The sequence below is a fragment of the Arachis ipaensis genome, chromosome B6 (genome assembly GCF_059453495.1).
Source record: "Arachis ipaensis isolate K30076 ecotype BB chromosome B6, ASM5945349v1, whole genome shotgun sequence".
In the NCBI taxonomy this organism is placed as follows: Eukaryota; Viridiplantae; Streptophyta; class Magnoliopsida; order Fabales; family Fabaceae; genus Arachis; species Arachis ipaensis.
Window position 1 is genome coordinate 147,689,071 of NC_142441.1, and position 14,674 is coordinate 147,703,744.

At 34.4% G+C, this 14,674-nt stretch overlaps 3 protein-coding genes across 3 annotated transcripts; 2 read left to right on the forward strand and 1 right to left on the reverse strand.

Moving 5' to 3' along the window:
- Positions 1-1,608: 1,608 nt before the first annotated feature.
- On the forward strand, positions 1,609-3,435 carry LOC148563096 (uncharacterized). Its single transcript, XM_088491166.1, has 4 exons — positions 1,609-1,689; positions 1,818-1,910; positions 2,219-2,587; positions 3,394-3,435. The coding sequence occupies exons 1-4, from the start codon at positions 1,609-1,611 to the stop codon at positions 3,433-3,435; spliced, it is 585 nt and encodes a 194-aa protein (XP_088347292.1).
- A 3,453-nt stretch (positions 3,436-6,888) lies between these two features.
- On the reverse strand, positions 6,889-9,100 carry LOC148563097 (uncharacterized). The gene is made up of 3 exons (XM_088489737.1): positions 9,037-9,100; positions 8,206-8,490; positions 6,889-7,136 (listed from the first exon to the last, which is right to left on the reverse strand). The coding sequence occupies exons 1-3, from the start codon at positions 9,098-9,100 to the stop codon at positions 6,889-6,891; spliced, it is 597 nt and encodes a 198-aa protein (XP_088345863.1).
- A 2,190-nt stretch (positions 9,101-11,290) lies between these two features.
- LOC107605436 (7-deoxyloganetin glucosyltransferase) lies at positions 11,291-14,312 on the forward strand. Its single transcript, XM_016307316.3, has 2 exons — positions 11,291-11,891; positions 13,203-14,312. The coding sequence occupies exons 1-2, from the start codon at positions 11,366-11,368 to the stop codon at positions 14,147-14,149; spliced, it is 1,473 nt and encodes a 490-aa protein (XP_016162802.1). The 5' UTR covers positions 11,291-11,365; the 3' UTR covers positions 14,150-14,312.
- Positions 14,313-14,674: the final 362 nt, after the last annotated feature.

Below are 14,674 nucleotides of genomic sequence, written 5' to 3' on the forward strand. Positions count from 1 at the left end.
GCTTTCCAACAGGCTTTTGATAGTTATCTATCCACCACTACTACCACTTCTTTTATTCTGCTGCTCCTGTGGTATTGCTTTGATGTTGCTGTGGTGCTGATTATCTGTTGCCGAACCGCTATTCGCTGCCGCTGCTACCTTTCTAATTCTGCTTCTGCTGCGCTACTACTTTGGTGCTGGTGTTGTACGGATTACGACAGTATTTAAGGTTGGTTCATGTGAATTTAAATACATCTCTTAATTTGTTATTAATGTTATGTGGACAACTTAAGTGCTTTCCTGAGGCACTCACTTCAGGACCTTTAAGAATTGCTAAAATTTAATTTTCTTCGCTATTTTATGTCCAATGCCTTCAAAGTATTTTGGAGACTTGGAAAATTGTCTCCTAGTTAATTAGGAAGCTAGACTCGCAGTTAGTGAGACTAGCAGTAAAGACTTCAAACTAGAAACTTAGCTATCTATTTGAAATATATAGGTTTTCGATGGATGTGTCCAAGGATTGGATGGATACACCACGTCATGAAAAAGAATATCAACTCGGTGTAGAAAAGTTTTTACACTTTGCTTTTTCATCACCGGGAATTCCTCAAGGGGATGAAATTCAATGCCCATGTGCAAAGTGTTGTAATAGACTTTGGTTAAGGAGAGATGTCGTGTATGACCATCTAATATGCGATGGATTCCCCCATAATATATGCAAGGGAGCCATGTGAACCTGAAGTGATTCCCAGTCTCCCAAATGATAATGGCGAAGTTGATCTAGTGAGGAATGATCTACGAGCAACCATTATAGATGTGGCTCCAAATATGTTTGCCAAACAACGTGGTGAGGAAGATGAGGGGAGTGAATACGGGTACATGGAGGACTCTGATTCTGAAACATCTTGACATGTTTTCATGTAATGCTGTTTTGGTAGAATTCTAAATGTCTCATTTGTTTTAGTTATTTTGCTTATTTAATTACTCGCTTATGTTGATTATGTTCGTTTAATTATTCATAAAATAATATTTTTTTCATTGTAACTCTTTTGTGTATGCAGAATGGAGAAAGGAGAGATCGCTAAAAGAAAACGGATAAGTACCTTAGCACAAAAAATGAAAGAAAAAAGTCCAAAAAAAAAAAGAATTCCTTTGAGGTTACACAAGTGAGGTCAAGTGCTAAATTGCTACAACAATACAATATTAAAAGAGAAAAGATCATGGCTGAAAATAAGAAGGCTAGCTTCCAAGCTCAAGACCCAAAAGATCAAACAAGAAACCAACCCATCACAATCGTGGAAGATGCCATTGAAGAGCAAGTTAGGACTCCAAAGAAGAAAAAAAAGGTGTAACCAATGTCACTTTTTCAAGAATGTGAACATAATGGGAACGGGACAATGTCTCAAGCTGAAAAGACCTCCAAAACTGGGAATCAGAGGACTGTTGAAGCTGATACAATGGAACAAAATGATTTAAGTTCTGATGATGAGGGAGAAGATACAAGCGAGCTAACTGCAAGTTCAACGAAAAAAGGAATGAGTCTTGACATGTATTTTAAAAAATACATGGAAAAAATACAAAGGCGAAATAAAAAAGGAACATTTCTTGAAGTACAACACAAAGAAAGAAATGATAAAGAACCGACCGTTAGAGATCCCGGAGGTTCAATTTCGCAAACTAATTCGGTATTGGAGTCTTCCGACTGTTAAGGTAATATTGTCTTTTAGTTCTTTATGTGATTAAACTTGGTGTTTTGGAAAAAGGTAGTGTGATTTTGAAAAAACAAGAAAACATGTTTATTAAGAATAATAACATCTCTTTTTCATGTTTATATTTAGGCTGTGTCTACTAAGAATGCTGAAAATAGGTCAAAGCAAACATGTCCTCACCGGATGGGTTCCACAAATTTTGGAATAGTGCGCAAGCAGCTGGTAATGTAACTTATTTTTTTGTAATTTCTCATTTATATTCAGGTTGTAGTTTACTAGTTAGCATGCTTCATGTAAATTTTTCTATATGTACTCTAGCGCGACTCTAAAGAGAACAGTGAAGAACCATCAAGAGTTGAAGTTTTCATAGCAACTCGCACAAGTAAAAAAGGAAAAGAAATTGATGCTAAAACGCAAAGCACAATTGTGAGTTGTTTGTATTTGTATTTGGAAATGTACAATATTAATTCTATTGTGATTTCTATAGTGATTTCTATTAATATTGTTTGTATGCTAAATTAATGCGGCAGGCTGAACTTCAAACCCGCATAGAGGCAGGGGAAAATGATGAGGATGCATTTGTAGGAGTGTTAGGAAAGGACCAACCAGGTCGAGTTCGTTGTTTTGGGGCTTCGATTACAAAAAGCTCTCTTAAAAATGATGAGGAGATTCGACAAGTCAAGGTTGAATACAACAACAAGGTTGAATCATTAGAGAAGAAGATGGACGGTGTATGTAGTTTATTAAAGGTATTGGTGCACCAAGTCAACCCTGGAATGAGTGAGGAAGAGGTAGCAGCCTTAGTGCAAGCTGCCCAAAATTCTCCTTTGGATGCCTCAAGTAGCAGACCGAGAAATACTCCTCGCTCCTCCGAATCAACTCATATTCCACCCAAAGATGTAAGTCACTATCTTTGGATATTCGATATATTTCCATTTAAAGTAGTTGACTTATTGTTGTTGTTGATTTTGGACATTTGATAGTGAGATAAAAGATTCTAAATGGTGCTAATGGTGTTGAATTGGAATCTGAATTCAAAGTTGTTGACTTTTTAGTAGTGTTTTATTTTGTATCTAGTGTGGCATTGAATCTCAATTTTGGATTGAATCTCAATTTTGGAAAACACGAGAAATCTTTGAAGATTTGCACTTTTTTCCTAATCAAATTGGATAAAGAAAAAGAAAAGAAACCATAATTGAATTTTAATGTTTTTGTTTGTTTTGATTTTTGCAGACTCCAGAAGGAATTAATGGCTCTCATGGTATATCTCATTTTGCTTGATTTATTTATTGGGGATCAGTTATAGAATTGATCCATATGCAATTTGTATTGATTTTCCAGTTGCTAGTATAAATTGTGCATGCATGTGACTGCAGTATAGGGCTACAAGAATGGTTAATTTGGTTGTGAAATATATTAGGAGTTAGGGTGATACATGCCATTGTTGAGAAACATGTGACTGTTGCAGAAAAAAAAGGAGGGGAGGGGGGCAGTTTGATTGTTAGCTTCCTAGCTATAGCAGTACCCTTTTTTCCTTTTTTGAAAACTTTAAGAACAAAATAAGTATCCTGGCTTTCAATGAAAGAAAAGCCTTTGCTGGTTACAATTATTGTACAACTATAACATTCATTTGTTGATAATATATGTCTCCATTTTTTGGTTTGGTATAAGATGCACTAACACAATAATATTTAAAATTATGCAGGGAAGTGTTGAAAACAGTTTCGCTCACAATGGTGATCAGTAATCATGAAGTTTTATATTTTGTAATGAAGTGTAAAGGAAGTAGATAATGTAACCCATGTTGGAATTGTAATTCATGTATTAAGAAACTGCTAGTGGATGAGACTTTGATTTTTGGTATTTTGTTAAAGTATAACTAACATGTGATCAAACACTTTCTCTGTGACAAGTTTATGAAGCAAGGATTTGTTGATTTAAAATTAGTAGTCATCTTTTAAATTTTGAAATTATCTATGATTTTGTAAGGTTTATAAAAAAAGTAGTGCCAATAGGTACTGAACTATTTTACAGCCACGCTTTAAAAGGGTGGCCATACACAACAGCAATCAACAGCCACGCTTTATAAGCGAGCTGTAATTCAGTTCAGAACCTATTGGCACGCTTCTAAAGCGTACCCATATCTCTACTTGTTCCCACGCTTTGGAAGCGTGGCGATATACGTTGCAGTGCACATGAACAGCCACGCTTTAAAAGCGTAGCTGTATCTCACACCTATTGGCACGCTTTTAATCGTAGCCATATGTCTTGCTATTGGCACGCTTTTAATGCGTAGCTATATGTCTTGATATTGGCATGCTTTAAAAGCGTAGCCATATCTTGCTTTTGGCACACTTTAAAAGCGTAGCAATAGTTCACACATATGGCCACGCTTTTAAAGCGTGCCGGTCTTTAAAAGCGTGGCAAGAAAAAAAGCGTGCCAATAGGTCACGAAAAGCGTGGCGATAGAGCAACCGGCACCCTTGCAGTTGTGACCCTTTGAAAAGCGTGCCGGTAGCTCAAAAAGCGTGGCGAAAAGCTATCGCTACGCTTTTAAGGACTTTTCGCCACGCTTTAAAAGCGTAGCAAAAAGCTTGTTTTCTTGTAGTGAAAGTCCTTCCTTTTGAGGCAACTACATTTGACAACTTCATGTTAATTGGTTGCCCTTTATATTTGTCATTGGCTGTTTTTTTGCTAAACTATAAAATTTACCTTAATACACTAATGCTTTGTGGTTTTCAATCACTTTTGTGGCATTCTTTAACATATTACTGTTTTTGGTTCATTTCATAAACAAATATAAATACAATAAATTTATAATTAACTAGGTTTTCATTCCATCAACAAATACCATTTTTACATATATTGCGCGTCCAATGAATAAAGAAAACCCACCACCAACTCATTTCACTCATGATTTACAATACATGCAGGATAATTATCAACATTATCAATACAGACACAATTAACACCAACAATTAGGTAACTACTTTTTTGCATCTGGATATCTTCTAACCTCCGAAACCTCCAATCAAAGTTCATCTTCACTTGATGATCATCGCCAGAAGATTCTAATTTATCAACTTATTCATCATTTTCAGTATCTGTTCACACAAAAGTTCACACCATCTCTTTCCACTTGTCTATAATAAAAAAAGATATAACATGCTCAAACTTTAGACAAAAACAAGAGAAGAACAGTGAGGTAAGGACAATCATAACAACACAAGTAATACTGATAACTTACATTATAATTAGGACAACTATAAAATTGTTTGTTTGGATTTGAATCTACTCCAGACCATTTGAAAATTGGCCGGCAGTCATAACTGCACCATTCTAGCAGTCTTGATCTTCTGCTTCTGTTTGGCGTTCTCGTCTAATTCCAACTAAATGGAAAAAATGAATAGAGCTTCCAGCTGTTGCACCACCCATCATCGATATGACGAAGAACAGCAACCAAAAGAATGAGAAGAAAACGATAAACAAGAAAAAAAATAAATTTTTTGAATATTTAAAAATTTAGAGTTAAATATAAAAAAAAAATCAACATGAATATAAATTAAAAACGTGCCAGCTAAACTAGCTATTAGAGCTATCTAATGTGGCAAAACAAGACCACGTAAACACTGTGATAATGATTCATCATCAAAAATATTTCTAAGTACTATTATAAATATTTGAAGTTCTATCTAAAAAATAATTATAAAAAAATTAAAATTTTAAGAACTACATTAAATATTCACGCAAACTTCATGTACTATTGTAAAAATTTACTCAATTCTTTTTAGCTAGCTGCCTGAGTGCCTGCATTATTATTTTGTATGATTGATCATGATGTATATATAATGAATGAGACCCGTGACTTTATGTGGTCCTATACTCTCTAACTTCTTATCGGAGTTCAATAGAAATGGCTGCATTACATGTGTGGTTATAAATTATTTTTTAGACTTAATTAGTTTGAAAAATTCTATATATAAAAAGTCCAAAAAGCAAAAATGTTTAAATATATAACTGGACTAAAATCTTCTGCTTGGTCATGCACGTGGATACAATAATTAGACTCAATCATCTGCTAATCGCTATATACGACAAACTTGAAAGGATTTGGATTATTTTGAGGAACACTAGAAATATTTGTCCAATGACGTGAAGTATCGGTCATCACCATCTTATTTTGATATTTTCGGCCACCAGCACTGCTCCGTTGAATCCATTTTCAAATTTCACTCGACATTCGACACGTTGCTTATCTTTCGTATTAAAACAGCACATGTTGTCTCCATGTGTTTGACATTTTTGAATATTTTCTTGACGCATATGGTACAGAATATGCTTTTTATAATATTTGAATTGATTGGTATACTTAAATCATGGAGTATGAAGGGATTTTTTTTGGGCAATTTACGTTAGTAAATTGTTTCAGTTTTAATATTACGTAAATACATTGTTTCCAAATCTAATACGCAAATACATTGATTCACATATCTATATAAACTGTTACTGACAGTAGCGATTTACAGGTGTGCATAAATCGCTACAACTAGCCGCGGTTTACGTGTTAAAAGGGTAATACATAAACCGCTACAAGTAACAGCGGTTTACGTGTGTGCGTGTGTGAGGGTAAACCGCTATAGGCTATAGCGGTTTACGTGTAGTTGGCTGAATGGGACTGCCTATATAAACTATGGAGGGGCCAAATGTGGAGAGGTAGAGTGTTATTCACAAATGGAAGGGGAGGATAGTTTTGTGGCTCTGGTTCACTGCTCTGGAAAAATTCAAAAGAGCAAAAGACATGGTGTAAAATTCACAGATAGAGAACCGTTTAGTATTTTTATCCGATCGTCGAATACGTTGGCAGAGATTAAGCTAAGCATATTACGGAAGTTCGGTACCTGTGGGACGAAGTGGGTAAAAAAGTTATTTTACAAGATTCCCATTGCCGTTGTGTCAACTGGTGTGAGATATGAGACCTTCGTGATCGGTCGGATGAAAACCTGCAGGTCTTGTTTCACCGCAGGCGTAGTTTTCCGGAGGTGAGGATACCTGAGCTGCTTGCGAAGTTGGAAGATGATGTGGATAGCTCTAGGACATCGGCACCGAATCCTCAGTCGACCACAGCCGGTGGTGCATCGACATCGATGCCTGTGATAGCAGCGGCAGTTCCGATTCCTGAGCCCGAACATGCTGGGGCTGTTCATGCATATGTTGCTCCTGTTGTGCCTGATTTTGAATGTGATGCCGGACCGGATCGAGTTGAGAATGCACTGTGTGACGATGATTCGGATGAGGAGCCTGTCGATATTGGTGGGGACAGTGATGATGATATTCCAAGAGGTACATGTTCAACCCATGGAGGTTTCGGTTCTGGAACACAAGAGTACCCTCCCCACCTCTCTTCTTTGAACTTGGAAGCCATCGGCCAACACCAGAATGTAGATGCAACATTCGATGGGCAGGGGATGCATGATGGGACACCTCTGACTGAATTTCAGATTGGCCAATCGTTCCAGAGTAAAGAGGAAGCCGTGTTGAGTGTAAAAAATTACAGTATTCGGCGTGGAGTTGAGTACAAGGTAATGGAGTCCGACAATCTGAAATATCAAGGGAGATGCAAGGAGTTTGGTAACGGGTGCAGGTGGTTGATTCGGATAGTCATGCGGAAAAGGAAGAGCACATGGGAAGTTAGGAGGTACAACGGTCCGCACACGTGTATGGCCACATCGATATCAAGCGACCACAAGCAACTTGATTATCATGTCATCTGTGCGAGAATCTTTCCATTGGTTAGAGCTGATGCGTCGGTGTTGATTAAGGTGTTGCAAGAGGCAACGGAGGCGACATATGGATTCAGGCCTAGTTATCGGAAGGTGTGGTTGGCGAAGTAGAAGGCAGTAGCGCAGATATATGGCGATTGGGAGGAGTCATATGCGGATCTACTTCGATGGATCCTTGGGGTCACATCCACGATGGAAGGTTCCGTTGCTCTGCTGAAGACCTCCCCGGTTAGAGTGGGTGACCAAGTTGATGAAGATAGAGCCTACTTTCATCGGATGTTTTGGACATTTCCTCCGTGTATTGAGGCATTCCGCCACTGTAAGCCGCTCGTAAGCATCGACGGAACACACCTCTATGGCAAGTATGGCGGGACATTGTTGTTGGCGATTGCTCAGGATGGTAACTCGAATATTTTGCCTGTTGCGTTTGCACTCGTGGAGGGAAAAAATGCAGAGTCTTGGTCATCAAGGTTTTCCACAAAATGGCAACCACCGTATATGTACCCGGTTCGCACTCTTGTCCCCAAATAACTGAGTCGATAACAGCATCATGATGTAGGCCCGTGCGTAGATGCGGACAGTGTCCTCGTTCGCATCTAGTGGTAGCACCCTAAACCTCTCGTGGAACCATGTAAAGTGTACTGTCATCTGCTTGACCTTATTCGGTGGAGGCCGCTCACCGAATAGGTCCTCAAACCACTCCCAAGCTGGTCGGCCACCCTCCATGTATTTCTCAAACTCACCAAGGCAACCACTCACAACCTCCCCATCCACAGGCAGCCCTAGCTGAAATGCCACGTCTTGCAATGTCACTGTGCACTCTCCGAAAGGCATATGGAACGTGTGCGTCTCAGGACGCCACCTCTCAACAAACGCACTAACCAATGGCTCATCCAACCAGAACCATTGGCTGTTTAGCCTGGCCAAATGGTACAATCCAGCCCTCTCTAAATACGGGATGATCCTTTTATGCATGGACATATTCTGTTGCCGTCTCACACTGTATATACACCTAGTGGGTTGCACAGAACAGCAAAAAAATACAAAGTCCAATTAAATTCTCCTATCCATAAAAAAATTCCCCTATCTAACTGGATACAAATATCTTAAACCATCAACAAATGATGAACCATCAACAAATTCTCCTATCTAAAAAAAATTTCCCTAATCACGATAGTAAAAATAACAACACACATACTTGAATAAATAACAGCCAGAAATATAAAAATATTATAAAGCTTTAAAATTAAAAACTTCATATCATACAAATACACTAACCAAACTAAAATAATTCACTAACGTCAACTGTCCCTTTCCCTAAACTAAACCAACACCATGTAGAATAACATTCATTGAAGGGATTTGAAATTCAGCTAAGTAGTCATATTTATAACTTAACAAGAAAAACTCAAAATACTAAACCAAACCCATTAAACTAACATCCTAACATGCGAAACCTAATTTCAAACTAGAGGGAATAATCTATAAATTCTAGTTCGTCTACCTTACATACAATTTTTCTGACTAACATATGCAAAGCCTAGAAAAAAATAATTATTAACTAACCTCGTCACCAATAGAACCGGCAATATGCGCAACACCGTTCAGTCGGTACAAGGTCCTGTCTGCCATGATAACTCGCCGGAAGTCACCACTGAGATACCTCGGACCCGCTCTCAACTTGCTCTGACCTCTCTCTAGAATTTCCTCTCTCTAAAAAACTTCACAACCCCTCTAAATGAATAATCCGCGGCTACCACCACGGTTTATATACACAGCACACTACACGTAAACCGCTATAGCCTATAGCGGTTTACCCTATACACGCACACATGTAAACCGCTGTTATTTGTAGCGGTTTATGCACACCTGTAAACCGTTATTGCCAGTAGCGATTTATATAGATATGTGAATCAATGTATTTGCGTATTGGATTTGGAAACAATGCATTTGCATAATATTGAGAGTGAAACAATTTAATAACATAAATTGCCCTTTTTTAATATATAGTTATGGTTGAAAAGATAAGATAGACCATTCTTTTCATATAACTGACCAGAGTTTTTATTGCTTTCAGACATATATGTGTACCGAGAATATCAATATTCTAGTTGTTTTAACCGTTAATCTAAATTATAAGAAATATATATAATATATATTAATTGAAATCAACGGTTAAAATAATTGAAATACTGTTATTTTCGATATATACTTAAATTTTTTTCTATATATTTACGGTAACAGAAAGTAACTCACGTTTAGCAATCAATTTTTTGTTTTTCCTACTGTGCAATGTCGCACCCTCCTTTTCCAAGTTGTATCGCCGCTTCACCTATCCTCCAATCTTTTTGGTTGCCAAATTTCTTAACTATGATACAAAATTTTTTTAATCAAAATCTTTTATTTTTTAAAATTTTAAATTTATAATTCTTTAAAAAAAATTTATATTATTTACTAAAAATTTTGATATTACTTTTAATTAAATGATATGTTTAATCAATGCTGTATTTTTTTATTATCTTTTTTTGTGTTATTCTTTTTCTTTTTTTATTGTGAGAAAAAAATAGAAAAAAAAAAGAAGAACAAAAATATACATAAATCTAAAGAAATGCGTGTCTATAAATTTGATTTTATTAAATTTAGTTATGTATTTTGTTTGATACTTTAATTTTTTTTATGATTTAAATAAATAAAGAGTATTTTTTTTATACATTAAAAGAGGTAATTAATGCAACATCGTTCAACCACCTCCCCCTTCTTTTCTTAACTTCAAATTGGTTCTTTTCTTTTTTTTTTTTGAGCGGTACCTTAGAGATCATTTGAATGCAAAATAGAAGTCACCAAAAAAAAAAAGAATGCAAAATAGAAAATAAAAAAAAGAAAATAAAAAAATAAAAAAAAGTTAATTATTTTTATATTATTTGGATGGAAAAAAAATAAATACAAAAAAATAAATTTTTTTTTATTTAAATAAAAAAAATATTATAACCAAGTAAAATTAAATTAATATTCTTTTCTATATTATATATAAATTATAATATATTAATGTATGTAAATTATTTTTTAATCACTCATTTTCTTTTCTTTTGTTTATTTTTTCCCCCAAATTCCCTTGAAATAAATACTGCGTTAGTTCTTAATCGTTATTTATTAGTTGTTACTCCTTGAATTCTAAAATTATATATAGTTGTGATGATTTAGAATATAGACTAAAATGTTTCTTATATAAGTTTAAAATTGATTATTTACCTCATAATTTAAAAATTCAACGAAACGGCTAATAAAAAATAGTAATCAATTTAGAATTTGACTCTATATAATATAATAAAAATATTATTTATATATAAATATATATAATTTAATTTATTTTTAATATATATTTTATTTTAATAATTAATTTTGATAAATAATTTTAGTATATTGATAAAAACAGTCCATAATAATATAATATGATGCCGTAAACCAAAAAAAGTAATTGAATTTGGTTACAGGATAAAGATAAAAGATCCAGTACCCAAGTCCCGCCCATTCTCAATCTATTGAAATATAAAATTCATATCGTGGTGCCGGTGCTAATGCTACTAGACGACTAGTCTACCACCGCCACAACCACAATTAATTGGAGCCTCCAAATATAGTAGAAACTTAGATGCAGTCCAATTCATATAAAGTTGATAATTGAGAGTCGTATAATGATTTAATTGATTTGACTAAATTTTTATCTAATGACTCTAAATTATCAACTTCACTTAAAATCAACTCCACATGAAATTTTTACCACCAAATATATTATTACTTAATTACTTAATTTCACAACAGACACATACACCTCCACGGCTCCGCTATAAAATCCAATACCTTGCATCAACAACAGAAAGCAAGAATTGAACAAACAAAATGGGTTCTTTGAACATAACAAAGAATAATAAGCCACACGCGGTGTTCATGCCATACCCAGCACAAGGACACATAAACCCAATGCTAAAACTAGCAAAGCTTCTTCACCACAATGGCTTCCACATCACGTTCGTTTACACCGAATACAATCGCAACCGCCTTCTCAAATCCAGAGGCTCCGACTCGCTCAGAAACCTACCATCCTTCCGATTCGAAACCATCCCCGACGGTCTACCCGTGGACCCTAACCCTGTGGATGCAACGCAGGATGTACCGTTACTGTGTGACTCCACTAGTAAAAGGTGCTTGCCGCACTTCAAGAAGCTGATTTCAAAGCTGAATGGCGGTGACAGCGGTGTTCCTCCGGTGACTTGCATAGTATCTGACGGAACGATGAGTTTCGGGATTGAGGCAGCGGAAGAATTGGAGATTCCAGTGGTGGTGTTTTGGACGGCTAGTGGGTGTGGGACCATGTGCTATATGCACTATCGCCAACTTGTTGATAAAGACTTCACTCCCCTTAAAGGTATGTACTTTCCTCTCTGAATTTACTTTTCTATAAATTTTTTTTTAATTAGATTCGAACCCACAACCTCTTAATTAAGTATGAACAGACTATGTCATTTGAGCTATTAGTCATTAGCTTACTTTTCTATAAATTAATTTTAAATAATAACAAAATAAAATAAATATTAAGTAACTAATGTTTTTTTTTGTCTTGTTTTAAATAACATTAATTAATTTTCTTTTTGCTTATACTAAAAATATTCCTTCTTAAAAACATTCTTATATAATAATAAGAAAAATACTAAAAAATTATTAAAATTTATTATTTTTATTTTTTAGTTATTAATTAATTATTAATATTTAAAAATAAAGTAAAGTATTGTTTTTGTTCCCAACGTTTGGGGTAAATTCTATTTGTGTCCCTAACGTTTAAATCGTCCTATTTGTATCACGTTTGTAAAAGTGATTCAATGTTATCCTGCCGTCAATTACACATCATGAGCGCTTTAGTTTGAGTTTTAAAAATCTCTTCTTGAAGTTAGAATATAAATGTTTGGGATATAATTGATGATCTACTCCGTGAAATAGCTCATCAAATATTGAAATTAATTTCTACAATATTTATATAATTCACTTTTCTAGGGATATAATTGAATCTAAACACAATAGTGGATATAATATTAAAATCGAACACATTCAAGTGAAACCTAATTGAGAATGAATACATACAAGTGAGAATAATTGAAAAATATAATTTGACTTGTTAGTATAATTGATAGTAAGATAACATTGAATCACTTTTATAAACGTTAAGGATACAAATAGGACGATTTAAACGTTAGGGATACAAATAAGACTTACCCCAAACGTTTGGGACAAAAATGATATTTTACTCTTAAAAATATAATTTAAAATATATACTTAAATTATTGGACTAAAAAAATTGTTTGATAATTAAAAATAATTTAATAGTTTTTTAATAATTAATATAAATTAATAAAAAATAATTAAAATTTATCTTATTTAATAATTAATAATATTAATAAATATTAAATAAAACAAATTTTAACAGTTTTTTTTTTGTTAACTCTAGCATTAATGATGGTGAAATTAGTTGATATGGTTAGTATTTTATACTCTAATTAAAAAAAATTGTGAGTTCAATTCTTACAAATAATATTGTTTACAAATTATATATTATAAAAGATCTTTTTTTAAAAAAAAGTTATAGGTCAAATTTTAGAAAAATGTGTTTAAAATATCAATAACATTAATTAATTAGAAGATATCATGTTTCTGAGTTTCAGTATGTGCCATACTTGACATGCAGACATGAATGATATCACAAATGGGTATTTGGAGACAACTATCAACTGGGTACCCGGAATGAAAGAGATCCGATTGAGGGATATGCCCAGCTTTATCAGAACCACAGACCCAAATGATATTATGCTTAATTTCTTTTTAAGAGAATCCAAGGGAGCTCAAAGAGCTCATGCAATCATAATCAATACATTTGATGCCTTAGATCATGATATCTTGGAAGCATTCTCCACCATTAATAATTTGCCACCTGTCTATTCCGTTGGTCCTTTGAATCTTCTACTAAACCATATCACAGATAAGGACTTGAAATCCATTGCATCTAATCTTTGGAAGGAAGATCCAAAGTGTATTGAGTGGCTAGACAAACAAGAGCCAAATTCAGTGGTGTACATAAACTTTGGTAGCATCACAACTATGACCAGTGAAAATTTAATAGAGTTTGCTTGGGGAATTGCCAATAGCAACAAAAAGTTCTTGTGGGTAATTAGGCCAGATCTTGTGGCTGGTGAAAATGCTGTGTTACCTCCTGAATTTGTGGAAGTGGCAAAAATTAGAGGCATGTTAGCAAATTGGTGTCCCCAAGAACAAGTTTTGGCTCACCCATCAATTGGGGTGTTTTTGACACACAGTGGTTGGAACTCAACATTGGAAAGTATGTGTGGTGGTGTGCCCATGATATGTTGGCCCTTCTTTGCTGAGCAACAAACCAATTGTAGGTTTTGTTGTACGGAATGGGGAATTGGGTTGGAGATTGAAGATGTTAGGAGGGACAAAATTGAGAGTCTTGTGAGGGAGTCAATGGATGGAGAGAAGGGTGTTGATATGAAACAAAAGGCTTTGAAATTGAAGAAATTAGCAAAGGAAGCTGCTTCTGCCCCAAATGGATCCTCATTTCAGAATCTAGACAAGTTGATTCATCAAGTTCTCTTGAGCAAATTTGCTAAAAATTGAAGTGTGGTTTAGATGGAATAAGGTGTCGTTTTTCTTATGATAGCTAGTGAGAAAATATTTTATTTGTAATAATTTCTGTCTTCCTCCGTAGATTCGTATAGAACCAAATTGTCGAGTTGATGAATGAATGAAATAAAATAGATATGTGAATTATTTCTAAAAATATCAAGATTGTGCTAAATAAGAGGTCACATATATATAGTTAAGGTACAACTTGTTTATTAACTTATTATCAATATTTGTGGATACTTTAACTTAGTATCTTTTGTTCAAGCACGGTACCTTTTGTTCAAGCACGGTACGTATTCTTCAGCTAATGGTTACCCAAATATAAGTTAACACATATAATAACAATATCTGTTAAATGAAATAACTATATTATGTTAACTCCTTTCAACCTTGTGCTAGCTACTTTACATATTTTAAACTGTTTAATAAACTTTATAGTACTATAGCATTATATATATAATTATATATATTCTCAAATATTAGATTTAGATAAAAATATTATTAGAAATTACTGTT